Raw genomic sequence first — 27,072 nt, 5'->3', positions numbered from 1 at the left:
AGAGAAAATATGATCTTTGTATTTTCTTGTAACTTCTGTGGTTTTTGGTTGTGAATGTAGATTCTGTATATATGGAGGAGCCCAGGATGGAAAAGATAAAGCTGCTGTTAACAGGTTTTTAAAAACCAACCAGCTGTGCACGCAGTTTCAATAACAGTGTAACTGTGATGTTTTTCTTACCTTTTGTGTTGAAGACATTGTTTCCTCTGTAGTGGCTGAGCTGAGTCCAAATGGCTGAAATTGTTCCTCTGCTGCACCACCAGACTCTTCTCCTCCTGTTACTCAGCTTGGACACAAAAAGTATATATATGTGTATTTTATCCCTGACAAAAAGAAGCAGAGCAAATAAACATGACTAAACTCCTCAGTGACAACAATACCTATGAAGCTTCAAGGTGAAACCCCAGAAGCAACTACAAAAAGAAAGTCATCAGTTGCCTACAAGAACTTGAAAGGGAAAAACCACTGACCCCCCCTGCACATCACCACCTTTACCCAGGGGATGCTACACCCTGTATATATGGACTTCCATAGATCCACAAAGATGGAGTCCCGATCAGTCTCAATGGTAGCAGTATAAACTCAGCCACCTACAACATTTCAAGCACCTCATTACCATCCTAGGGGAGCTAGGATGGTAATGAGGACTTTAAAAAACATTTCGAAACTCACTATGTTAATGTGGAATTATTTTACAAATGGAGAATTTATTCTACAATTCATTATTTAAGCACAGAATTCTTTATTTTGATGTGCGTGGCTCTTGTTGTCCTCCATATAGGGGTGTCAAAAATCATAGAGGAAGTGGCATGAGGAGGTACATGTTTAAGGTGTTAACAACACACGGTGTGGTTTGCTAGGTTAACTCACAAGCAGAATTTAGCTGTGCTTGACTACAATAGAGACTTTCCTCTTTAGGTGTTTCTGAAACAAGAAGGTGTAGTAAACAGATTTGTTTCAGAAAAAGGCGACAGTAATTAAAACGACATACATAAGCACTAGGGCTGCCACAAATGATTATTTTGATAGTCGACTAGTCACCAATATTTTTTGCGATTAGTCGACTAATCAGATCATGCATCCATTGGACGTAAAACATACAGCTTATTGCACCAGCATGCATCTGCTCTTATATAACTATCATTAGCTTACAGCTTTAAGTGTTTAAAGTATGTGCTAAGTAAAAATAAAGACAAGATGATAGTTTATTACATTTTAATGAAATTTGCAGATTGTTTCGGTGAAGTTTAATAAACTCCTTGCTATCTAAAATATAACGGGACACCGGAGTATATTCTCGAGCATCTCATGCTTCTGATAATCAGCTGTCTGCTTGACGTTTATTCAGCTGTGTAAAAACTATAACTTTAATCTCAGCCAAACCGATTTACTCAGGAACAAATAAAATACTAAAAAAAAAGCCAAACAATAACATTTGTAAGTTATCTAAGTGACTTATATATGTTTAACCTGAGTAGTGAAAGACAGCGGTGGGTTTGACAACGATTTGCCGGGGGTCCGGTGCTCTCATGGGCTCTAGTGAGCCTTGAACCCCGGCTAGCTATCGAGCTAGTGGGCAACAGACGTCTCCGAAAACGTCGGAGCGCTTTTGAAAATATGTGGTGTCTTGGTAAACTGAGCAGATATTTGAGGTTTATACAGTTACATTCTGAAAATATGTTAAACGTTTATTTTGTGACACAGAAAGAATAATAAGAGTAATATTACAACTAGCTGCCACCATTGTTGAAAACTGAGCTGGGCTGCGCTATGAATTCTGGGACAGAGCTACTTCTTCTTCGGGGTTTAACGGCAGCTAGCATCCTTGTGCATGCAGTGCTGCCATCTTCTGTTTCAGTCCGTTATTACACTCTTAAATCCTACTACTTATTCCTGCGTCTTTTGTGATCTTACAAAGCTTCAAACGATGCGTCGACTATTAAATCAGTCGTCGACGCTTTTGATAGTCGACGTAATCGTGGCAGCCCTAATAAGCACAGAATGTTTTAATCCTACTAACACATACACACACATGCAATGCAATGAATACCAGATGGTATTTTAAGCCTGTGTTTCTGATTTTATCATCTTGTTCAACTCACTTAGTAAGATGAGAAGTTTTTAGGAATAATTTTTGATTTACGTCTTAAATTGGACAAGTATGTAAAGAAGATTGCTAAGACGGTCAAGGCTAATCTGAATTGTTTTGAGTTAATTCAGCACTATATACCTGCTTCAGCAGCTCAGTTATTTATGCATTTGTCACGTTCCTGGGTCTTTTGAACCAGTGTTTTGAGTTCTATGTTTAAGTTCTTTAGGTCAGCGAAGTTCATTTGGTTATTAGATTTCTCTTTTATTTTCTTCCCCTGTATTTAAGTTTCCTCACCCTTTGTGTTTCATGCCGAGTGTCTTATGTTATCAAGTTTGTATTGTCATGTCTGTGTCTCATGTTTCCTGTTTTATTTTGAAGGTCTGTCTCCTATGTCAAATCTGTCCGATGGCATCATTTAGGGCTGCACAATTAAATGTTAGAAAATCGCGATCTCAATTCATACTTATGTGCAATCTCATTTCCAAATGACAATGATGTAAGAAAAGAAAAAAAAAGATGACGATTGTACCGCGTTTTGCTCCGGGACATAATCTGCATGAAAACAAGCGCTCACTCTTCATGCTCAACAAATGACAAGGACAGAGCCGTATACCACGTGATACAGAAGCCAGCTGGAAGGGGAAAAAACAACGAAGAGCACGTGAGAGAAACTGCCGGAGGGGAGAAACCACAATGAGTGCAGAGGAAAAGCTCTGATGGTGGTGAGAATGACAACCCCACTGTAACATTAATTCCAAGAAAAGGTTCTCGTTCCTCCATGTGGAAGGTTTTTGGTTTCAAAGAAGATGAGAGTCAAAAAGATATCATTTGCAAGCTGTGTTTTGCCATAGTAGCAGCACCGCAAGCTAACACTACGAATTTGTATAACCACCTTAAACGTCACCATAAAGTGCAATATGACGAAGCTGTAAAGGCCAAGAAAGTGACAGGAGAAAATCAGTCCCCGTCAACCACCCAAACATCAATAACGGGAACCTTATACAGCACTTCCCCATACCCGTCAAACTCCCCCAGGCACAAAGAAATTACGGAGTAAGTGCAATAAATATTTATATTGGAAAAGAAAATCGTGAGAGAATCGTGATCTCAATTCTAAGCAAAAAAATTGTGATTCTCATTTTATGCAAAATGGTGCAGCCCTGGCATCATTGTCACATTTTAGAGAAACATAATCTACTTAGTTTTAGGAGTTTTAATCATTTGTGTTTGTAGCAAGGGGAATTGCATTTACCTGTGTGTTCCGCCCGGAGTCTTGAGAGTGTAACACCCGAAGGTGAGAAGCAGAGACTCATGACTGTTTATTAAGAGTTTAATAAAAGTTTACCTCGGAGGAGGGAAAGTTCAACCGAGCATCTTGTGAAGTTTAGAGAGAACAAGATGAAACATGGTGGCAGCTGAGGCAAGGGTAACAGTAAGTGAGCTGATGAGAAAAATCGATGAACACTGTAATCCCAAAGTTAATGAGACTGTCGAGAGATACAGATTTTTTGCATGCAATCAGGCTCCAGGAGAAAATATTGATAAATATGTTACGGACCTGAGAATGCTGGCGAGCACCTGCAACTTTGGACAATTAAAAGACTCACTGATCAGAGACAGGATCGTCTGTGGCACGAACAGCTCCAGTTGGAGGGAAAGGTTGCTCAGAGAAGAGAACCTCACATTAGACAGATGTCTAGATATTTGTAGAGCAATGGAGATTTCAAGAGAATACAACAAAACAATAGCGGGACAGGCTGTAGAGGAACTGCATGCAGTAAAACAAAAAGAGAGAAAAAGACTGGATAAAGAGATATCATGCAGATTTTGTGGAAGAGCACATGAAAGACTCAAATCAAAATGCCCAGCATATGGAAAAAAATGCAAAAAATGTGGCAAAGAAAATCATTTTGCATGCAGGAGTAAAAGCAGACAGAGTGAAAATGGAAAAAAGGTCCACACAGTGACGGAGCAGGACTCTGATTCCTGTGAGGACATAATGACTGTCACAGCTATGACACAGACTGCAGTAGAAGTGAACCAGATCAGAGAATCAGACATGAAAAAACGAGAGCAGCTGTTTGCAGGCATGATGATTGGCAACAGCCTGGTCAAGTTTCAAGTTGACTGCAGTGCAACCTGCAACGTTATTCCCATCAACTTGTTGAACCCGAACATCAAAATGGAGCACACAGACAAGGTTCTTGTGATGTACAATAAGTCAAGGCTGTGTCCATTAGGAAAGTGTAAGGTCAAGCTGACAAACCCAAGAAAAAACAAATAGTACAGAGTCGAGTTCCAAGTGGTAGAGGAGGATTGTAAAACACCTCTACTTGGGAGAACAGCTAGTGAAGCGATGAAGCTAATACAAGTTAAATATGATAACATCTGTGCTTTGGACAGCTCAGTGACAACAGCTCCATCAGAGAAAAACGCATGGTTGTTGGAAGAGATAAAGCCTGAGTTTCAGGATGTGTTTACAGGAGATGGATGTTTGCAAGGTGAATATGAGCTGGAAATCGACACAACAGTGCAGCCCGTCAAACTGCCAAAACGCACAGTCCCAGTGTCGATGATGAAACCACTGAAAGAGGAACTGATGAGTCTTGCAGACAGACAAATAATAGCACCAGTGGAAGGTAGTACTGATTGGATCAGTGGGATGGTGACAGTGCAGAAGCCAAATGGCAAACCCAGGATACAGTATGTATTGACCCAAGACCACTCAACAACGCTTTGAAGTGGCATTTGCAAGTCGTGCACTGACGCTCACTGAACGAGGTTATGCACAAATTGAAAAGGAATGCTTAGCTATTGTGTTTAGGATGGAGAAATTCCACCAATATACATATGGCCGTCTTGTGAGAGTGCAATCAGACCACAAGCCACTCGAGATCATTATTAAAAAGCCACTGTTACATGCACCTAAGAGACTGCAAAGGATGTTATTAAGGCTGCAAAAATATGATATAACCATAACATATGTTCCAGGCCGCGACATGCTACTTGCTGATACGCTGAGTAGGGCCTACCTGCAGGATAGCATCAAAAGCCAGACGGAGTTGGAGACAGAATGTGTCAACATGGTGGACTATGTACCTGTTTTAACAGAAAGCATGGACAGAATACGGGCAGGGACAAGAACCGACCACACACTACAAACGCTGATAAAAACAATACAAAAGGGGTGGCCGGCCTGTAAGAAAGATGTACCTGTTGAAATAACCCAGTTCCAATCTTTGCAGGATGAACTGAGCACACAGGATGGATTGGTCTTCAAGGGAGAGAGAGTGGTGATTCCAGAAGCACTGCAGGCAGATATAACACAGCGAATTCACTCAACACACATCGGCACAGAAGGGTGCCTCAGGAGAGCTAGAGACTGTGTCTACTGGCACGGTATGAACGACCACATCAAAAAGTACATCGCTACACGTGACATATGTCGGTCTGTGGATGTAAAACAACAGAAAGAGACACTAAAACCACACGAGCCGACCACTAGACCATGGACCAAAGTTGGGACAGATTTATTCAACTTTGAGGGTAGGGACTACCTAATAACTGTTGATTATTACTCCAACTTTTGGGAGATAGATAATCTACCTGATACCAAGTCGAGTACTGTGATTAGGAAACTAAAGGCTCATTTCGCACGTCAGGGAATCCCAAATATTGTTTTTTCTGACAACGGGCCCCAGTACAGCTCAACAGAGTTTGCCAACTTCAGCTGGAAATGGGAATTTCGACACCATACCTCATCACCTGGCTATCCGCAGAGCAACGGCAAAGCTGAGTCTGCCGTTAAAACTAGAGATGGACCGATCCGATATTACGTATCGGTATCGGTCCGATACTGACCTAAATTACTGGATCGGATATCGGAGAAAAATAAAAAATGTAATCCGATCCATTAAATATCACGAAAGCACCTCACAAAACTTGCAACACGCCGTAACTCACCTCAGAACGTTAGCACGTCGGAGCAGTGTGGTCACGTGATAGAGCGGCTGTGGCATGCGGGACCTGTCGGTGGTCTGGATAGCATGTGGAGCTTCGCTAGCAACCCGGCATTTCATCTCCGACAAAGTTATCCCGAGAGAAGTAAAGCAATTGTGTAAGTCCATCTCTGAATGTTTGTAAAGCATTCCTGCGTTAATCTTAACAAGCGACTGCCTCTTCTTGCTGCTACTTCAATCGTGAAACTGCTTAACGATCAGCTGATCGGCTTTTCTGTCGCGAGTCCGTGTCTCTGGTTTGCTTTTGGCCCACTTTGCACCAGAAAGAGGAAACCAGTGGCTGAACAACAGCAGCACGTTTAAGCTTGATCAGCTGTTGTTTGAATGTATTTAATATTACTTTCTACACCAGGATCTTTTTCTACGTAGCTGACGCTGGTAACTGTGCAGGGGCGGATCTAGCAAAGTTTAGCCAGGGGGGCCGATAGGGCATGAACAGGGAAAAGGGGGCACAAAGACATACTTTTCTTTCTTATTCTCATTTAAAATGTCGAGCTTTTAATAAATAATTATCTGACACCCAAAGTTTTAATTGCAGTGGCACATTTCCTTTCCTATAAATCATATCACATTAGTAATAGTAATATTATTTCCTCACTTTAGTGTTCACCAGTTGTATGCATGCATGTAGAATGTTATCACCAGTGGGCCCCATGTTATTGCACCCTCACAGTGGACCCATCGTAGACTGGAAGAGCTCTAGACATCCTGCTCTAAGGGAGGTGACGGGTGGTCATAACGTTTCTTAGTGTGGGAGAAGGTCATGGATGAGCTGGACTGAACCTTTAGGTATGCATGATGTGCTGTGGAATGTTCTTTGTTTGAGAGTGTCTGTGATGGTGTATATAAGATATAAGGGTGGTGGCCGAATTTCCGAGATGATCCTTGTGTTGGCTGGCATGTTTCCATTCAAATTGTAAAGTGTTTATTAAACCCACTTCAAATCCAGCTCACAAGGTGTGTTGCAGCTAATTTTGAAATGTTCTATAAGAATGTGGCGTTGTCAAGCAGGATTCCTCAGGTGAGTTTTGCTAAATCACCAGCACGCGATGCCTGGTCATCCTAAGGGAAAATTGCCTCAGTCCGGTGCATTTCAAGGTCCTGTAACCATCCGTCGGTAAACCGTACCTGGGCTTGTTGCAGTGGCCTGAAGTTACTAAACTTCATGAGTGTATGCACTCATGAAGTTTATTAACTTCAGGTCACATTGTTCTCCTTTGTTTTGTACATACCTTTTTTGGGGGGCAAAGAAAAAGAAAGAATTTATTGGAACCGGAGAATGAACGTTTTGCGGTGCTACAAATGCTTGCATTTGATGCGGTACTTGGAATGTTTTGCCATGAGTTCCCGGCATGCAATGCGCAAAAGAAGAGCTGGGCGATAGAACGATAACGATATCTATCGCGATATAACTTTTACTCGATAGAGAAATTAAGCTATCGCGATAGACCTCGCCGCTCTTGTCCTCTTTAAAAAAAAAAAAAAAAAAAGAGGTCAGCCAATCCAAATTAAGTAGCGCAGAGCCGAACCAATCACAGCCGCAGCGTCACGTCGCGTGACTTGTTACGTACAGCACAAGTGCCAAGCCGTACATTTGTATTTGTTTGGGAAGCAGCCAGCGACCGTAACGCCCGGGTAATGGAGGAAATGAGTGTGCCAACTAGAAAAATCAACCGAGCGTGACCGAAGGTTACCGAAGAGAAAACAGATGATGGTTCCAATGCCGGAGAGATTGTCGAACGGAAGAGCCATAGAAGTTCCGTAGTGTGAAGGTATTTCGGCTATTTCAAGTCTGACAAAAAACAGAGTAGCGTGCACTGTAAATTGTGCCGGAAGCAAGTCTGGAAATACAATAAACTGGTGCATGCGTCACACTGTGCACCACGTTATTGTTTCGGTGAAATGAATTTCTATAATACTGTTACTGTTAATTCTACTCTCTGCAGTGTTTAAATGCTTACATATACACACAGTTACTGTCCCTCCACACATACGACTCGGTTCTGCTTCTATGCCCCAGCTTTGTTTACTTTTTCCCACCGAGGCTTCTAGACTTCTGATTGGCCAACATTTCTGCACGATTAGGAATCTAGCTCCACCTGCTGCTTTGGCAAGTTCATAGCAGCGTTTTCCTTCATTTCTGCCTTTATGTGTGGACGGGATTATTTTTTAAAACGAAAACGGAAAATTTCCGTTTTCAAAAATACCCGTGTACGTGTGGACGTAACCTCAGTCTCTGACTGGAAGCGCTAATTCGTCATTCGGCTTTTGTGAGACTAAAGTAACTGTTAAAACTTTTTGAAAAGCTCAGCTATACAACAAGGAGAGATTGAGAATTTCCTTTTAGTTCTCAGTTTATTTGATATTGACAAAAGTTAGTCAGTTTTGTCTGTTCTTCTGTAAAACAAACTAAGACTTATTTTTAGAATTAATATTTTGTTTCTAAGTGGAATTGACAATTTAGTAGTCTGTTTCGTTTGTTCTATTTTGAAACTTAAACGCTTTAGCGGCTGCCTTTTGTGTAGTTTGCAATATTTGCCTTTATTTATCTGAAAAAGTCTCATGTTCCTTAAGTACATCTACCCTGTTGAACTTCATCCATCCATTCGCGTCCGCTTAATGGATGAACTTATGGGAAATAAATATATAAATAAAAACAAGCTGCTGATTATTTCACATTTTACTTGTGAGCAATGGCACATTTAAATCTTACAAATATAGTTATTTGGCTTATATCGTGATAGATATCGTTATCGCCTGAAATGAAAAAAACATGTCATGATATGAAAAAATCTTATATCGCCCAGCTCTACGCGAAAGTCACGTGGTCTGTTAATCTTTATTATTCACCCTGGGGTTGCCCTCCCCCAGGCTTGTACCTGTGGCTTCCTGTCTTAGGGGTGGGGGTAGACTGTTCTCCTGCCCTGCAGCCCATCCTTTTGTTCATATACCAAGGCTAATTTTCTATATATATTCTTACCCCCTAGCAACCACCATTTCATAATGTTGCAAGCAATCACAAACTCTACAGTCTGTCTAACTCCAGTGTATACCAAGCAATCTATTATCCTCAACAGAGCTAAACTCAACATAAACGGAACCCACATTAAAGTTAGCTCGGTGCTTACCTTTAGATGAGCCCACAAACCGAGAGAAACAGGAAACATCAGTGAGCAGAGACCCACGTGGTTCACGCTGATCTCAGCTACAATCCAGGAGACAAGGGTGTGCAGATCGATGCAGATATCGATCCAAACTTTGGTAGTGGTATATGTTCCAGTAAGTTCACTACTTTACTCCCGTTTCATGAAAAAGCAGCTCTCTCTGCTCGACTCCTCTCCTGCACAGACACTTTGCTCCGCCCCCTTTTCCCGGCTCTGCTGTGATTTGTTGCTGTGCGGTCACGTGACTCAGCTGCACAACGTAACCACGTGAGAGAGTTATTTCAAAAGTAGCGCCTTTCCAGTCCTTTCCTTTCCAGTGATGGTAAATTAGATTCTTTTTACTGAATCGAGATTGAATGAGTCACTCACCAAAGCGAATCGAATTTGAGTAATTTGATTCACTGAGTCAGTTGACCAGAGATTGCAAAATGTATATTTTCACTCAAATTTAATTTGTTTCTCTTTTCATGTAAATCCTACTGCTAAGATGAGTGATTCTAAAAGAAATAAACTCTTTTATAGAGCAAGAATGAGCAAAAACATTTTTTAAATAAAGCAAGTTCCTACCAAAATGTCTTAATAAACATTTATTTTGTTTATTTTTATTTATTTATTTATTTTCTTAAATGTGTCAAATATATATTTTCTCATCTAAATGTCCACTGAGCTGTGAGCCAGGGGGTGGTAATGCGCCTTAACATTGGTTGCCAACCAAGAAGAAGAAAAAGCTGTGAGCCAGGAAGGAGGGGGTGAGTGGCTGTGTTGGCAGAGGTATGAAAATGCGCAGTGAAATCTAACGCACATGGCAAACTTCGCCGACGATATTCTAGGGAGGAAAAAATACACATCAGCCATCGGCCATTTTGATGAACGCATACACCCCCTAGAGCGCGCTAACTTTATTAACAGCCACACAAATGCAAAGCACACATCAAACATAAATAGACTATTTGACTGTCTCCATAATTGAGAGCATTTTCTCTTCTTATTTCAACACCCCCACTTGCTCTCATATTATGATGCTCTTAAGCAAACAAAAAACAACAAACAAAAGGTTTCTTCCTCAGTACTGTATACATGTCCGTATACCATGTTAATGCCCGAACATAAACTTCTCAAACTTGAACAACTTAACTTTTGTTGCAGGCTTTGTCATTACATCTGCAACCATCTCTTCTGTTGAACAATAATCCAGAGTTATTTTTCCTGCACTCACAGTTGACCTCACAAAGTGGTACTTTATGTCAACATGTTTACATCTCTGTCTCGTCACAGGATTCTTCGCCAACGCAATTGCACCCTGATTATCTTCATGAACTTTTGGCGGTGCATATTTTTGTCCATCAATACCTTGTAACAGTTGCATTAGGTACAAAACTTCTTGTAGGGTTGCAGCTAAAGCCATGTACTCCGCTTCACAGGTAGATAATGCAACAGTAGGTTGTCTTTTGGTTTTCCATGAGATTAAAGGACCATCTACAGACAAGCTTATGCAATAACCAGTTGTACTCCGTCTGTCTGTTACATCAGCTGCCCAATCAGCATCGCTGTATGCCCACAACCTCAGTTCTTTGTTGTCACATTTCCTGTAACACAGTTCTTTCTCGGTTGTCCCTTTCAGATACCTCAGTACATGTTTTACTGTAGTCCATTGGTCTTCAGTTGGCTCAGTAAAGTACTGTGAAAGTTTACTGACTATAAAACTCAAGTCTGGTCTTGTGCATGTAGCCAAATAGATCAGACTACCAACTGCCTCTCTGTACCTTTTGACATCACTCATCATTTCTGCATCATCAGCATAGTTCAGTTTTTGCTCACAAGGTGTCTGTCTTTCTTTACAATCCTGCATGTTGAATCTTTCAAGTATTTTTTCCACATATTGTTTTTGTGACATTTTTACACAGTTATCACTCTGGTCAAAATCTATACCAATGAAATGTCTCAGTTTACCCAAATCCTTCATTTTGAATTTTGCTGCAAGCATTTTCTTCACAACAGTTAGTTCACTTTCATCACTAGCAGCAATGATCAGGTCATCCACCCATACTATCAGAATCACCTTCTTATTTTCTGTCATTTTTGTGTAAACACAATGGTCAGCGGGGTTCTGCACAAAGTTGTTCTCACTCAGATATTCATGCAACAACTTGTTCCAATTTCGGCCTGATTGTTTTAGCCCATATAGCGACTTTTTCAACTTGCACACCAGTTTTTCATTTGTGTCGGATTTTACCTCATAACCCTCAGGTTGTTCCATGAATACCTCACAATCTATTGGTGCGTGAAGATAGGCAGCTTTAACATCCATCTGATGTAAAAGCATGTTTTCTTGTGCTGCCTTTTGCATCAACACTCTGATACTAGTCAGGTTAGCAGTAGGGGAAAATGTTTCTTCATAATCCACACCTATCCTCTGACTATATCCTTTAGCAACATAACGTGCCTTGTACTTCTCAGATCCATTAACATTGTTTTTGACTGCGTACACCCATCTACCCCCCACTGTCTTCTTACCCTCAGGCAAAGTGGTTAAGGTAAATGTGTCATTTTCACTTAGTTATTGCATCTCTTCATCCATTGCACTGACCCATTTCTCTGAGTTAGATGAAGTTATTGCTTCCTTGAATGTTTGGGGAATGTTACACATTGCTCTGTAACAATAATCCATGTTTGTAAGTACTTGATCACAATCCTCCTTATCAGTAACATATTCACTTAAATACCCAGGCCTTTTTCTCACTCTGGAAGGATACCTTGCAGCCTCGCAGTCGAGTTCATTCTCCTGTGACTGGCTGCTCATCTCAGACATGCTTACTGGGATCTGTTCCTGAGTATCTGTGTGTTCTGTACTCACATCAGTCTGTTCTCTGGTCTTGGTGAACCTGTTTGGTGTCTCAAAGTCACCCTCATCATCTGGCACCTTGTCAGTCTGTGTTTGTCTCTCTACTCTTGTTTTAGTCTCAAACTTCACCAGTCTATGCTTCTGTACTTTCCCACTGTCTGGGTAGTAGACCATATAAGCTGGACTGTTCTTGTCATAGCCAACAAAAATTCCTTTCTCACACCTTGAGTCTAGTTTTCTCTTGTTCTGCCTGTAGGCATAACACACTGACCCAAATGTCTGCATCCTGGAAAGGTTTGGCCTTCTTCCTGTCAGCATCAAATATGGTGTCTATTCTGTGCGTCTGTTAAAACATCTATTCCTCACTACAGCTGCTGTTTGCACTGCGTAAGTCCACAACTCTTTAGGTAACTGCTTCTCTATTAACATACACCTGGCCATATCAAAAAGAGTACGCCAATTGCGTTCTGCAGTACCATTTTGGTGTGGTGAGTATGGTGCTGAGGTCTCATGCCTGATTCCATTTTTGCTAAGGAGTGCCTGATACTCATTTCCCATAAACTCTGTTCCATTGTCAGACCTGATACATTTAACTTGCCCATACGGGGCTGTATCAGCCAAAAACTTCTGTGTCGCTTTTGCTGTGTCACTCTTGTTTTTCAGAAAATACACAAACACTGCACTGGAATAGTCATCAGTGAATGATAGTGCAAATCTATATCCATCTCTGGACTCTGGGTCTACTGGACCAGCTAGGTCTGTGTGTACCAGCTCTAAGGCGGTTTTGGCTCGTGCATCAGGGTCCCTGTTTCTAGTTTGAACAAACTTTCCCTGTGTGCACACTTCACAATGCAAGACAGATTTGTCTGTTTTTCCTTTGATTGCCATACCATCAACAACCCCCTGTAATTTCTGAATGTCATCATAATTACAGTGACCGAGAATTTCATGCCATGTTTGCATGTCATAGCAACCCTTACACTGGTCTTTACCTTCAGTGTTTACTGTTTGTAGGTAGTACAGTCTGTTGTACTCATGTATTGGGAACCTTGTACCGTCTTTGTGTCGCAGGGTGTCTTTTCCTTGCTTGAAGATCATAGTTGCCCCATTTGTGGCACTGCCCCCTGCTGTCCATCAAGCAAAACTCTGCCTCCCCTCTTTGCTCTGCAACTCCAGTGCACTTTGTGCCGTCAGCCAACTCTACGTAGTGTGACTTGGGCTGGAAACTGTCGTCAAATCTCCTGAACTTCGTTATATCTGTGACAATATGCGAAGTTGCCCCTGTGTCCACCATCAGACCCTTTTTGTTGATGCCATGCTCTGACTGGAACGCTGCATCCTCGCTGCTTACCCGGAATGCGTAGTCTTTGCTACCCGACTCCTCAGAAACTTTCCGTGCGTTGTCTTGCCGCCGTTTCCGTCTGCATGTTGAGTCCCAATGGGTGGTGCTTTTACACTCGCTGCACCACTGCTTGCGCTGACACGTCCTGGCTTTGTGTCCTTTTAGTCCGCATCTGAAACACACTATGTCTGCGTTGCCGGCCCCACGGTCATTCGATTTTTCAAACGTGGAATTGTCGCTCGGTCTTGCACGTGCTTTCATGATGTTGTCATCTGACGCTGCGGCGCGCATTTTCTCTGTGTCTTCAAAGCTTCGCAGTTTAGTTTTAAATTCAGCAAAAGTCACTTCAACTTCACTTTGTGTGACATGGATAGCAAACGGTTTGAACGATTCTGGCAGTCCCTTCAAAACCATTGCTACCAATAGCCCATCACTCAATGTTTCACCAGCATTCCTCAGGGCTGTGATTATTGTCTCTGCTCGTATCACATACTCAGTCACACTCTCACTGCTGGGCTTTTGGAGTTCTGTATACAGGCTAATTATACGAGGTTTTCCTTTACCTGCATAATAGTTTCTTAGAATCCCCAGCGCCTTCCGTCCATCGTCCGCTGCTTCTCGCATAACAAGAGACAAACTTTTGTCATCCAGAAACTGGATCAGCTCCGCGTATGCCTCTGCATTCTTTGCTCCGTCTTCTTCTCCCTCCACGTCGGTAGGCTGCCTCAAAATAATGTCTCTTAAACCCTGCAAACGAAGGTGGCCCAAAAATTTCGTCTCCCATAGTTCGTAATTCTTTTCGTCTCCATCAAAAACTAGCCGAGCCCAACGGCTATTTGACTCAGCGGCTCGTCGGCTCATGGCGCTAGCATGGTATGCTAATCCTCACCGAGTGCACAGTACGTCGCGGCGTTTCTCTCGGTGGCAAAAAACAGATGGACGCTTTAGGAAAACTTCTTAGCTTCCTGGGCCCATAACCTGTTGGCAGAGGTATGAAAATGCGCAGTGAAATCTAACGCACATGGCAAACTTCGCCGACGATATTCTAGGGAGGAAAAAATACACATCAGCCATCGGCCATTTTGATGAACGCATACGCCCCCTAGAGCACGCTAACTTTATTAACAGCCACACAAATGCAAAGCACACATCAAACATAAATAGACTATTTGACTGTCTCCATAATTGAGAGCATTTTCTCTTCTTATTTCAACAGGCTGTGTCCCAATTCAGGGGCTGTGTCCCAATTCAGGGGCTGCACGCTTGAAGTACGCATTTTAAGTGCGGTTACGTCACCGCCATGCGACCACGGCTGTCCCAATTCGAAGTGTACTTCAAATGCATACTACAAATGCACCGTTGATTTCCCCAAATATCATGCGTGGTCTGTTGTACGTTTCGTGGTCCCATATATCCCACAATTCATAGCGCGGCGGTGGGTGTGGAGAATTTTGCCGCAAAATACGGCAGAAGGCTGATCCGTGGGTAGCTACTGGTACGCAAGTCGGGGCCTGATCACCCCCGGCTGGGTCGCCTGGGCGAGGGTGTATGATGTTGTGAGACCCAAAACACCTGATGACCCTAGGATACATCACTGAAGATGCGTACCAGTGCATCCAGGAGATGTGTCTTTATAGTATAGTGAGTTCAGTGCATTGATGTGACATTGTCCTGAAGGATTTAGTTATTCTTTATGATTAAAGAAATTGCACTAATTTATACATATTTATTATAAATAATCCTAATTACACATCTTGCTTCCATGTTTGTATCCTGTGTCACTAATACATTTTATTTTAGTTTTATACTTTGATCAATGACCTGCAGAATCTCCTTATCATATTTACGAACCATGGCTGTTGTGTGTGCCTTCGCTCCCTTTTCACTTGCGCTAGACCCCCAAAATGGCGGATCGGGCCAAAATCCTTTCCACGCCCACACCCGTGACATCACGCTCCAAAGCCCTATACCTTGGCCCAGTATGTTAAGCCAACTGTCACAAACCTGCTGGTCAAAGTGGACTGTGATCTGAAACTTGACAATTAGATCAAAGCAGTGGTAAAAGCTTCTTTCAGCTCAGGCAGCGAGCTAAAATAAAGCCAATTCTTTCACAAAGGCACGTTGACACAGTAATCAATGCCTTTGTTAGCACTCGGTTGGATTACTGTAATGCACTTTATATAGGGGTCAGTGCTTCAAACATCTACAGAGCGTCCAATATCCTGCAGCTTGAAAGTTTGAGCACATTTCCCCTATTTTAGCTTCACTTCACCTGCTGCCCATTTCTTTTTAGGATTCCTTTTAAATTATTTTATTTGCTTTTAAAGCCCTCCATGGCCTAGTCCAATCTTATTTCTCTGAGCTGCTACAGCCGTATATACCCGCCTTTCTCAAGTCAGCTGATCAGCTGTTCCTGAATGTACCCAGGACTGAGCGTAAACGCTTTTTCTGTAGCAGCTCCAAAACTGTGGAACAACATGCCTTTTGAGATAAGACCGACCTCTTCTGTGTTTTTTTTATTTATTCTATGCTGTTTTAATTTTGATGTATTATGTGTTTTATTTTTTTACTGTTTTGTTTTATTCTATCGTTCTTAACCTATTTGCCAACACCCTTAACGACTTTTACTGCCGTTTTGACGAGCCATCAGGCAGCTTTCACGCCTCCAACGGCCCCAACAATAGAGACACTTTGGAGACATTCCCCCACCTCTCCCCCATCACCACCATCAAACACTTCACCTGCAACACCCCCCTCCTCACCCCACACAAAGGAGGATTTCACACCACCTCCTCCCACCAAACTCTTCATATTCATGAAGCAGATGTGAGGAAGCAGTTTAAGAGTCTGAATGCTCGGAAAGCTCCCGGCCCAGACGGTGTGTCTCCTGCCACCCTCAGACACTGTGTAAACGAGCTGGCCCCAGTGTTTTCTGGCATTTTCAACTCCTCACTGCAGGCATGTCATGTGCCTTCAATATTGATTCAATCAATATTGAATCGGTGTGCAACTTTGCCAAAACAATGTCGGACTCTGTAGTTTTCTCTGGTCCCCTCCCCAATCAGACCAGGAGTGACATGTTTAGCCGCACGTTATCCTTAAATTGCTGGCTGTCTGAGTGGTGTCCCAGAAACGATGTGGGCTTCATAGATAATTGGCAAACCTTCTGGAGGAAACCTGGTCTTGTTAGGAGAGATGGCATCCGTCCCACTTTGGATGGAGCAGCTCTCATTTCTAGAAATATGGACAAATTTATTAAACCCCCAAAATATGACTACCCAGAGTTGGGACCAGGAAGCAGAGTTGCAGTCTTACACGCCTCTCTGCAGCTTCTCTCCTCCTGCTACCCACCCAAAAACCCATCTCCATAGAGACTGTGTCAGCTTCCAAAAAGACAAAAAACAAACTAAAAACCAGCAACAAACAACTTAAACATAAACAATTACAAAGAAAGAACAATACAGTATCCACATCTGAACCAAAGAGTAAAACAGTGAAATGTGGATTATTAAATATTAGGTCTCTCTCCTCCAAGTCTCTGTTAGTAGATGACTGTGGCGGAGGTGTGGTCCCGGGCGCGTTAGTACATGACTTAATAATTGATCAACAAATTGATTTACTCTGCCTTACAGAAACCTGGTTGCAGCAGGATGATTATGTTAGTTTAAATGAATCAACACACCCGAGTCATTCTAACTACCAGAAATCTCGAAGCACAGGCCGAGGGGGCAGTGTGGCAGCAATTTTTCACACCAGCCTATTAATTAATGAAAGACCAAGACAGACTTTTAATTCATTCGAAAGCCTGATGCTTAACATTGTCCACCCCAGCTGTGAAACTCAGAAACCAGTCTTACTTGTTATCATCTATCGTCCACCTGGGCCTTACACAGAGTTTCTGTCTGATTTCTCAGACTTTATATCTGGTTTAGTTCTGAGCTCAGATAAAATAATTATTGTGGGTGATTTTAACATCCATGTAGATGCTAAAAATGACAGCCTCAACATGGCATTTAATCTGTTATTAGACTCAATTTGCTTCTCTCAAAATGTAAAAGAACCCACCCACCACTTTAATCACACTCTAGATCTTGTTTTAACATATAGCATAGAAACTGAACATTTAACAGTGTTTCCTGAAAACCCTCTCCTGTCTGATCATTTCCTGATAACATTTACATTTACAATAGTTGATTACACAGCAGAGGAGAGTAGACTTTATCAAAGTAGATGTCTTTCTGAAAGCACTGTAACTAAGTTTAAGAATATAATCCACCCACTGTTATCATCTCCAATGCCCTGTACCAACACAGAGCAGAGCAGCTATCTGAACGCTAGCCCAACAGATGTCGATTATCTTGTTAATAATTTCACCTCCTCACTACGTACGACTCTGGATACTGTAGCTCCTGTGAAAACTAAGGCCTCAAATCAGAAGTACCTGACTCCGTGGTATAATTCTCAAACACGTACCCTAAAGCAGATGACTCATAATCTGGAGAGGAAATGGCGTGTCACAAATCTAGAGGATCATCATTTAGCCTGGAGAAATAGTTTGCTGCTTTATAAGAAAGCTGTCCGCAGAGCCAGAACATCTTACTATTCATCACTGATTGAAGAAAATAAGAACAACCCCAGGTTTCTCTTCAGCACTGTAGCCAGGCTGACAAAAAGTCAGAGCTCTTTTGAGCCAACCATCCCTTTAACGTTAACTAGTAATGACTTCATGAACTTCTTCACAAATAAAATTTTTTTCATTAGAGAAAAAATTACCAATAATCATCCCACAGATGTAATATTATCTACAGTTACTCTTAGTACCATTGATGTTAAGTTAGACTCTTTTTCTCCAATTGATCTTTCTGAGTTAACTTCAATAATTACTTCCTCCAAACCATCAACGTGTCTTTTAGACCCCATTCCTACAAAACTGCTCAAAGAAGTCCTGCCATTAATTAATTCTTCGATCTTAAATATGACCAACCTATCTCTAATAATCGGCTATGTACCACAGGCCTTCAAGCTGGCTGTAGTTAAACCTTTACTCAAAAAGCCATCTCTAGACCCAGCAATCTTAGCTAATTATAGGTCAATCTCCAACCTTCCTTTCATATCAAAAATCCTTGAAAGAGTAGTTGTCAAACAGCTAACAGATCATCTGGTGAGGAATGGTTTATTTGAAGAGTTTCAGTCAGGTTTCAGAGCTCAGCACAGCACAGAAACAGCTTTAGTGAAGGTTACAAATGATCTTCTTATGGCCTCTGACAGTGGACTCATCTCTGTGCTTGTCCTGCTAGACCTCAGTGCAGCGTTCGATACTGTTGACTATAATATCTTATTAGAGCGATTAGAACATGCTGTAGGTATTACAAGTACTGCACTGCAGTGGTTTGTATCATATCTATCTAATAGACTCCAATTCGTGCATGTAAATGGAGAGTCCTCTTCACACACTGAGGTTAATTATGGAGTTCCACAGGGTTCAGTGCTAGGACCAATTCTGTTTACATTATACATGCTTCCCTTAGGCAGTATCATTAGAAGACATAGCATACATTTTCACTGCTATGCAGATGACACCCAGCTCTATCTGTCCATGAAGCCAGATGACACACACCAATTAGTTAAACTGCAGGAATGTCTTAAAGACATAAAGACCTGGATGGCCGCTAACTTTCTGCTTCTTAATTCAGATAAAACTGAGGTTATTGTACTCGGCCCTGAAAATCTTAGAAATATGGTATCTAACCAGATTCTTAGTCTGGATGGCATTACCTTGGAGGAACCTTGGAGTCATTTTTGACCAGGACATGTCCTTCAACGCACATATTAAACAAATATGTAAGACTGCGTTCTTCCATTTGCGCAACATCTCTTAAATTAGAAATATCCTGTCTCAGAGTGACGCTGAAAAACTAGTTCATGCATTTATTACTTCCAGGCTGGACTACTGTAATTCATTATTATCAGGATGTCCAAAAAACTCACTGAAAAGCCTTCAGCTAATCCAAAATGCTGCAGCAAGAGTCCTGACAGGGACTAGAAAGAGAGAGCATATTTCTCCTGTTTTGGCTTCCCTTCATTGGCTTCCTGTTAAATCCAGAATTGAATTCAAAATCCTGCTCCTCACATACAAGGTCTTAAATAATCAGGCCCCATCTTATCTTAATGACCTTGTAGTACCTGTTGAAATCTCCCAATTCTTTGAATCTTTGGGCTGAAGGAAGGACAGTACTCGGTGTATAAATGCTCAATCAACAATCATTTGTACTTTCAACAATACAGAGCATTTGAAACGTCCGGACGGGAGAGATGCCTTGCAGAGGGTCAGGAGCATGTCTCAAAATGGTAGAAACTTTCACAGACTTTTATAGCTAGTAACAGCCCCCCTCCTTGTCATAAAAGCTGCATCTTCACAGGTTTTTCTAATTCTTAGCGAGACTGGCTCCTGACCTTGCCTCCCTGTCTTTCTGTGTGAAAGTAGGAAGGGGGGTAAGGAATGTGGTTTTAATCTCCTCTCCCCAGACACCAAGTCTCCTGCTTACAACCTTCTTCATATGATTCAGCAATAAAACATTTCAAGAAAACAGTGTAAGACATTCACAGCCGATCAAGGATACAGAGTGATGCACACTTTATCTAATGAACTAAGAAATGATTATGTTTCTTTTATTCAAGAGTATAATAAAGACTAAACTACATACATAGCACACCATCAGAACTAGAGGATAATATATGGCCTACAGCTGTTAACCTAATTCACTACATTGACTACTGGTCATAAAATGGCATATGTTTAACTACTAGTCTCAACATACCATATCACCCTATTAGAGCGCTCCGCTCTCGCTCTGCAGGCCTACTTGTTGTTCCTAGAGTATTTAAAAGTAGAATGGGAGGGAGAGCCTTCAGTTTTCCGGCCCCTCTTCTGTGGAACCAGCTTCCAGTTTGGATTCGGGAGACAGACACTATCTCTACTTTTAAGATTAGGCTTAAAACTTTCCTTTTTGCTAAAGCATATAGTTAGGGCTGGACCAGGTGACCCTGGATCCTCCCTTAGTTATGCTGCAATAGATGTAGGCTGCCGGGGGATTCCCATGATGCATTGAGTTTTTCCTTTCCAGTCACCTTTCTCACTCACTATGTATTAATAGACCTCTCTGCATTGAATCATATCTGTTATTAACCTCTGTCTCTCTTCCACAGCATGTCTTTATCCTGTCTTCCTTCTCTCACCCCAACCGGTCGCAGCAGATGGCCCCGCCCTTCCCTGAGCCTGGTTCTGCCGGAGGTTTCTTCCTGTTAAAAGGGAGTTTTTCCTTCCCACTGTTGCCAAAGTGCTTGCTCATAGGGGGTCATATGATTGTTGGGTTTTTCTCTGTATCTATGAAGCGCCTTGAGGCGACTTTTGTTGTGATTTGGCGCTATATAAATAAAATTGAATTGAATTGAATTGAATTGAATTGCTTCAGTCCTCTACCATAATCCCTGTGCCCAAGAAACCTAGGATCACTGGACTAAATGACTACAGACCCGTGGCTCTGACATCTGTGGTCATGAAGTCATTTGAGCGCCCGGTTCTCTCCTATCTCAAGACCCTCACGGCCCCCCTCCTGGACCCCCTGCAGTTTGCATACAGAGCCAACAGTTCTGTAGATGACGCCATCAACATGGCCCTACACTTCATCCTGCAGCATCTGGACTCCCCAGGAACCTACGCCAGGATCCTGTTTGTGAACTTCAGCTCTGCCTTCAACACCATCCTTCCAGACCATCTCCGAGGCAAGCTTTCCCAGATGAATGTGCCTGATCCCATCTGCCGGTGGATCAGGTTAAGTGCGCATGCGCCAACCAGCGTGCAGCCTGTTACAGTCGCTCCTGCTTTTCTCTTAGTTTAGCTCTTTTTTCTTACGTATTCTTTTTTTTTTTCTGACTTGTATTTTCCTCCGTTTTCTATCTCTTACTCAATCATGTGGATTGAGAGAGTTTTTGTTCTTCTGGTGGCCGTGGAACTGTTACTTTTATCATGGAACGGGACCGCGGCACATCTCCTACACGCACGGACTGTTTACTCCAGAGATCAGCTGATCGCCCTGATGCCGGCCGGCTCGCTGGCCAGGCCCGCAGAAGTGCCCGCAGAAGTACCAGCTGAAATTTGGAGGAAAACACATCGGGGATGCAGAGGTCAAGGACAGAAGAGAAGAAAAAAGGTGACGGTGAGACAGCGGAGGCTCGAAGCGAGGAGGAGGTTTAAACCGTGTCTGCTGTCTATCGTGATGGGAAATGTGCGATCGTTGGCAAGTAAAATCGACGAGCTCTCAGCACTGGTACGGAGTCAGAGGGAATACCGAGAGTGTAGCCTGATGTGTTTCACCGAATCATGGCTGCACCAGGTCATTCCCGATGAGAATGCTTCCGTGGAAGGCTTCCACACTGTTCGGGCGGACAGGGACAGCATCGCTAGCGGTAAGCGTAAAGGAGGTGGGCTTGCTGTTTTAGTTAACAACCGGTGGTGTAACCCTGCCAACATAACAATCAAAGAAAGGATTTGTTGCCCGGACACTGAACTGTGTGCTGTTGGACTCAGGCCGTATTATTTACCCAGGGAATTCTCTCACGTCATCTTGGTGGCTGTTTATGTTCCCCCCTCTGCTAACCCCACAGCTGCATGTGACACTATCCACTCTGCCATAGCTCGGCTACAGACTCAGCACCCGAGTGCCTTTATTGTGATCTCGGGTGACTTCAACCATGTATCACTGGACAATACACTACCAACATTCAAACAATATGTGGACTGTCCCACCAGGGGAGAGAAAACTTTAGACTTACTGTATGCTAACGTCAAGGATGCATACAGCTCCTCCTCCCTCCCCCCACTTGGTAGGTCAGATCATAACCTGATTCACCTCACCCCCCGCTATGTGCCAATTGTGAGGAGGGAACCTGTGACCACCAGGACTGTTAGGAGGTGGTCAGAGGAGGCAATAGCGGAACTATAGGGCTGTTTCGAGGTGACCGACTGGGAAACACTCTGTGAGCCTCACGCCGAGGACATCAATGGGCTTACTGAGTGTATCACAGACTACATAACTTTCTGCACCGACTCCATTGTTCCAGCTCAGACTGTTCATTGTTACCCAAATAACAAGCCGTGGGTGACTAAGGACATCAAAGCCCTCCTCAACAACAAGAAGAGGGCTTTCAGAGGGGGCAACAAAGAGGAGGTGAGGAAGGTCCAGGTGTTACTAAAGGACAAGATCAGAGAGGCTAAGGACAATTACAGGAGGAAGCTGGAGTGGAAACTCCAGCAGAACAGCATGAGAGAGGTGTGGAGGGGCATGAAGACCATCACTGGATTCAGGCCAACCAACAGCAGGGGAGCTGAGGGAGGTGAGAATAGAGCCGACGAGTTGAATCTGTTTTTCAATAGATTCGACACCACAGTGTCTGCTCCCACCCCCACAACCTCACCTGCAGTCAGCCTGGAATCCAGAGCCACACCACTGTGCCAGCCTCTCTCTTCACATGTTGCCTCCTGTGAGATTCCTGACACCCCTCCCCCACCCATCACCTTCACTCAATACCAGGTTGAAATGCAAATGAGGAGACTTCACTCAGGCAAGTCTGCTGGACCAGACGGAGTGAGTCCCCTTGTCCTCAAGGCCTGTGCCCCCCAGCTGTGTGGAGTCTTTCATAAACTGTTTATGCTGAGTCTGAGTCTGCAGAGGGTCCCGGTGATGTGGAAGACATCATGCCTCGTCCCTGTACCAAAGACGCCTCGTCCCAGTGGCCCCGAGGATTACAGGCCCGTGGCACTGACCTCCCACATCATGAAGACCCTGGAAAGGCTCATCCTGGACCAGCTGCGACCCATAGTAAGACCACATCTGGATCCCCTTCAGTTCGCTTATCAGCCTCGTCTCGGAACAGAGGACGCCATCATCTACCTGCTCAATCGTGTCTACACCCATCTGGACCAGCCGGCGAGCACTGTGAGGGTCATGTTTTTTGACTTTTCCAGTGCTTTCAACACCATCAGGCCGACCCTCCTGGGTGATAAGTTAGCAGCGATGCAGGTGGATGCTTCTCTGGTGTCCTGGATTGTTGATTACCTGACAGGAAGACCGCAATATGTACGTCTCCCACAGTGTGTGTCTGACAAGGTGATTAGCAACACAGGGGCACCACAGGGGACTGTCCTCTCCCCCTTCCTCTTCACCCTCTACACCACAGACTTCAGCCACTGCACAGAGACCTGCCATCTTCAGAAGTTTTCTGATGACTCTGCGGTGGTTGGATGCATCAGCAGGGATGATGAGACAGAGTACCGGGCTGTGGTCGACTCCTTTGTCACGTGGTGTGAGCAGAATCATCTGCAGCTCAACGTGGCAAAGACCAAGGAACTGATCGTGGACTTCAGGAAGACCAGGAAACACTTGACCCCTGTTTCAATCCAGGGGGTCAGTGTTGACATTGTGGAGGACTATAAATACCTTGGAGTACACATTGACAATAAACTGGACTGGGCTAAAAACACCACAGCACTTTACAGGAAGGGCCAGAGTCGTCTCTATTTTTTGAGGCGACTGAGGTCCTTCAACATCTGCCAGAAAATGCTGAGGATTTTCTATGAGTCTGTGGTGGCCAGTGCGATCCTCTATGCTGTTGCATGCTGGGGGAGCAGGCTGAGGGTCGCAGATGCCAACAGACTTAATAAACTGATCCGTAAGGCCAGCAATGTTGTGGGGATGGAGCTGGACTCCCTCAAGGTGGTGTCGGAGAGGCGGATGCTGTCCAAGATAAAGACAATGTTGGATAACACCTCCCACCCACTCCATGACATGTTGGTCAGTCACAGGAGCTCGTTCAGTGAGAGACTGAGATTACCGAAAAGCACCACTGAACGACACAGGAAATCATTCCTGCCTGTGGCCATCTCCCTGTACAACGCATCCACTTAACACACTGTTTGCTGCTACAACTACACATGTTTCTTTTCCAAATATTTATTTATAAGTGACTTATGTATGTATGTATGTATATATATGTATATATTGTACTATTCTTAGTTAGCGTATTGTCTGTCTTGTCTTAATGTTGGTTTAAAATGGAGCACTGTAACAAAAAATAATTTCCCCCAGGGATCAATAAAGTATTCTGATTCTGATTCTGATTCTGATCACTGACTTCCTGACGGACAGGAAGCAGCATGTGAGGCTGGGAAAGAATGTCTCGGACTCCTGGACCATCAGCACCGGCTCCCCTCAGGGCTGTGTTCTTTCTCCTCTGCTCTTCTCCCTGTACACCAACTGCTGCACCTCCACCCACCAGTCTGTCAAGCTAATCAAGTTTGCAGATGACACCACCGTTATTGGACTCATCTCGGGCGGGGATGAGTCTGCCTACAGGATGGAGGTTGAACGTCTGGTGTCCTGGTGCAGCCACAACAACCTGGTGCTGAATGCCGAGAAGACAGTGGAGATTATTGTGGACTTCAGGAAGCACACAGCCCCAATCCCTCCCCCCCCCCCATCATCCTGACTGACACCCTCATCACCTCTGTGGACTCATTCCGCTTCCTGGGTACCACCATCACCCAGGACCTGAAGTGGGAGCCCACCATCACCTCCGTCATTAAGAGAGCCCAGCAGAGGATGTACTTCCTGAGGCTGTTGTAAAGGCTCACCTTCTAGCACATTCACTTCACCAGATGCACCTTGTTTCTTTTCCTCACCTTTGATTGGGTGTGGTGCTTCGCCTTAATCGCACTCACCTGTCACTCGTTATATAAGGACTGCACTCACCTACCCCTCACTCTTTCTTCACTCCCACATGGGGCGGCAGCTGAGGTGAGTTTCTCTTTGAGTCTCCTGAGTTCATGTATCATTTTGAGTTACTTAAATCATACTTTATGTCCTTTTTGGAGAGAGCAGTCCATGTGTGTCTTTCTTTCCTTTATCCGTTATACAATAAAACGACAAAACCTGCAAATGATGACTGCTTATTCTCATTCTAATCCGATGAGCCCATGATGATGACTACTGAAACCCTGAACCTTCCTTCCTCCAAAACATGGTCCTCCGAGCCGGAGTAGCGTTAGCGTCATGGATTCACAGCAGCCATTGACTGAAGATTTGAGACGTTCCGGTCATGATAGTCGACCTCCTGCCCACCTGCAGCAGTATGACGTTCAGTATCCTGGAAGTAGAAGTGCTCGATGTGATACAGAGAGTCAAACAGAATGCCAGCATAGTGACACAGACACACATGGGCTGCAGGATCCTGATGGGGAGTCAGGAAGACAACCAGAGACATCGCCTACTCCTTTACCCACCAATCAAGATGAGGTGATGAGGGAACTCCTGATGACAATGAGGGAGATTAGGCAACTCATGATTCAGTTATCTCCTCCCCATTCTCGCAGTTCCTCCAGATCTTCAATTCACATTGTCTCTGATGAAAGCAAATCCTCTGTTTGCAGTTTACAAGCCATTCCCCAAACACATCAGCAACATGAGCAGTTCCCAGTGATTGATCCAGCAACATGTCAATCACCCTCTCAGCCCCCCCAGGTTAGCCGTCACTCTGGTGCAGTTCTGGCTGCTAGCCCTCCTTTCCCTAATTCAACAATATTAGATGCTGCAGTTCCTTCAAGTGGTTTGCCTAGACCAGTTTTTCCTACACCAGATGAGACTCCTTTTAATTTCCTGGCCACGCCACTGCAAGGTCCCCACCAGATTTCATGTGTTCAACCTGCTGTTCCTCTAGATGAAGACCCCACTCAACCTCTCGTTTGCATTCCAGAACCAAGGCAGCACCCTCCTTTAAAGCAGCAACCAGCTACATTTGATGGTTTGCATGCACAAAAACCTTCGGTACCCATTACTGCTAGTTCTAGTCACCCTGTTAGCACTAGAACACATGTGTATAAACTTGAGGGTCCTTCTTTCCCAGACCTTACCAGAGAAGATGAAATCCAGTATAGGCTGTTACGATTGGCCCTTACTAACCTGCTTGACCCTCATGAGACAGAGCATTTCAAATATCATGTCCTTCTTGATCACCTGAAAGTAGACAAAGCTAAACGGTTAGCTATTTCCTTTTCCTATGCTCCTGACCCATACACTCAAGCCATCAAAGCTCTTGATGAGCGTTATGGGCAACCAAGAGAGCTAGCATTGAAAGAGCTACGGAATATACTTGAGCTTCCTCCTATCAGAGCAGGTGATGGTCGGACTCTGGATTACTTTGCTCTTCGTGTGCAAGCTTTGGTTGGTTTGCTTAGCACTATGGGTGATCAAGGACGGACAGAAGTAAATTGTGGCTCCCATGTCGATCGCCTACTTGAAAAGTTGCCCGCAGAGCATTCCAGTCGCTTCAAACGGCACATTTACAGGGAACAAGGAGATATGATGTATGACTTACCTTTGTTCTCATCCTGGTTGCAAATGGAATGCAAGTGTCAACCAAGAAAGGACAGTCCTGTTTCATCCTTTAACCAGCCACGACCTGCCCATAAGTACACCTCTCCACTCACAACAATATTACATGGGACAAATGCATCCGATCCTGTACAGGCAGCACAACCCATCATAATGACTAAGGCAAGA

The 27,072-nt window shown here is 43.6% G+C and overlaps 1 protein-coding gene across 6 annotated transcripts in view; it reads right to left on the bottom strand.

Annotated features, from left to right (window-relative positions):
* LOC308394771 (uncharacterized protein) overlaps nucleotides 1-27,072 on the bottom strand; it is a 47,886-nt gene that overhangs the window by 1,753 nt on the left and 19,061 nt on the right. The window contains exons 1-4 of one of the 6 annotated variants that reach the window (XM_080879284.1): nucleotides 9,240-9,477; nucleotides 5,306-5,400; nucleotides 5,125-5,191; nucleotides 181-286 (exon numbers count right to left, since the gene is read on the bottom strand). In XM_080879284.1, coding sequence (XP_080735410.1) covers nucleotides 181-286; nucleotides 5,125-5,191; nucleotides 5,306-5,400; nucleotides 9,240-9,278 — 307 coding nt within the window. In that variant the 5' untranslated portion in view covers nucleotides 9,279-9,477. The other 5 variants (XM_080879280.1, XM_080879281.1, XM_080879278.1 and 2 more) reach the window with 5 other exon arrangements.

This window comes from Rhamphochromis sp. 'chilingali' (genome assembly GCF_963969265.1).
Source record: "Rhamphochromis sp. 'chilingali' genome assembly, chromosome: 1".
Lineage (NCBI taxonomy): Eukaryota > Metazoa > Chordata > Actinopteri > Cichliformes > Cichlidae > Rhamphochromis > Rhamphochromis sp. 'chilingali'.
This window is presented reverse-complemented; position numbering and strand designations above follow the sequence as displayed.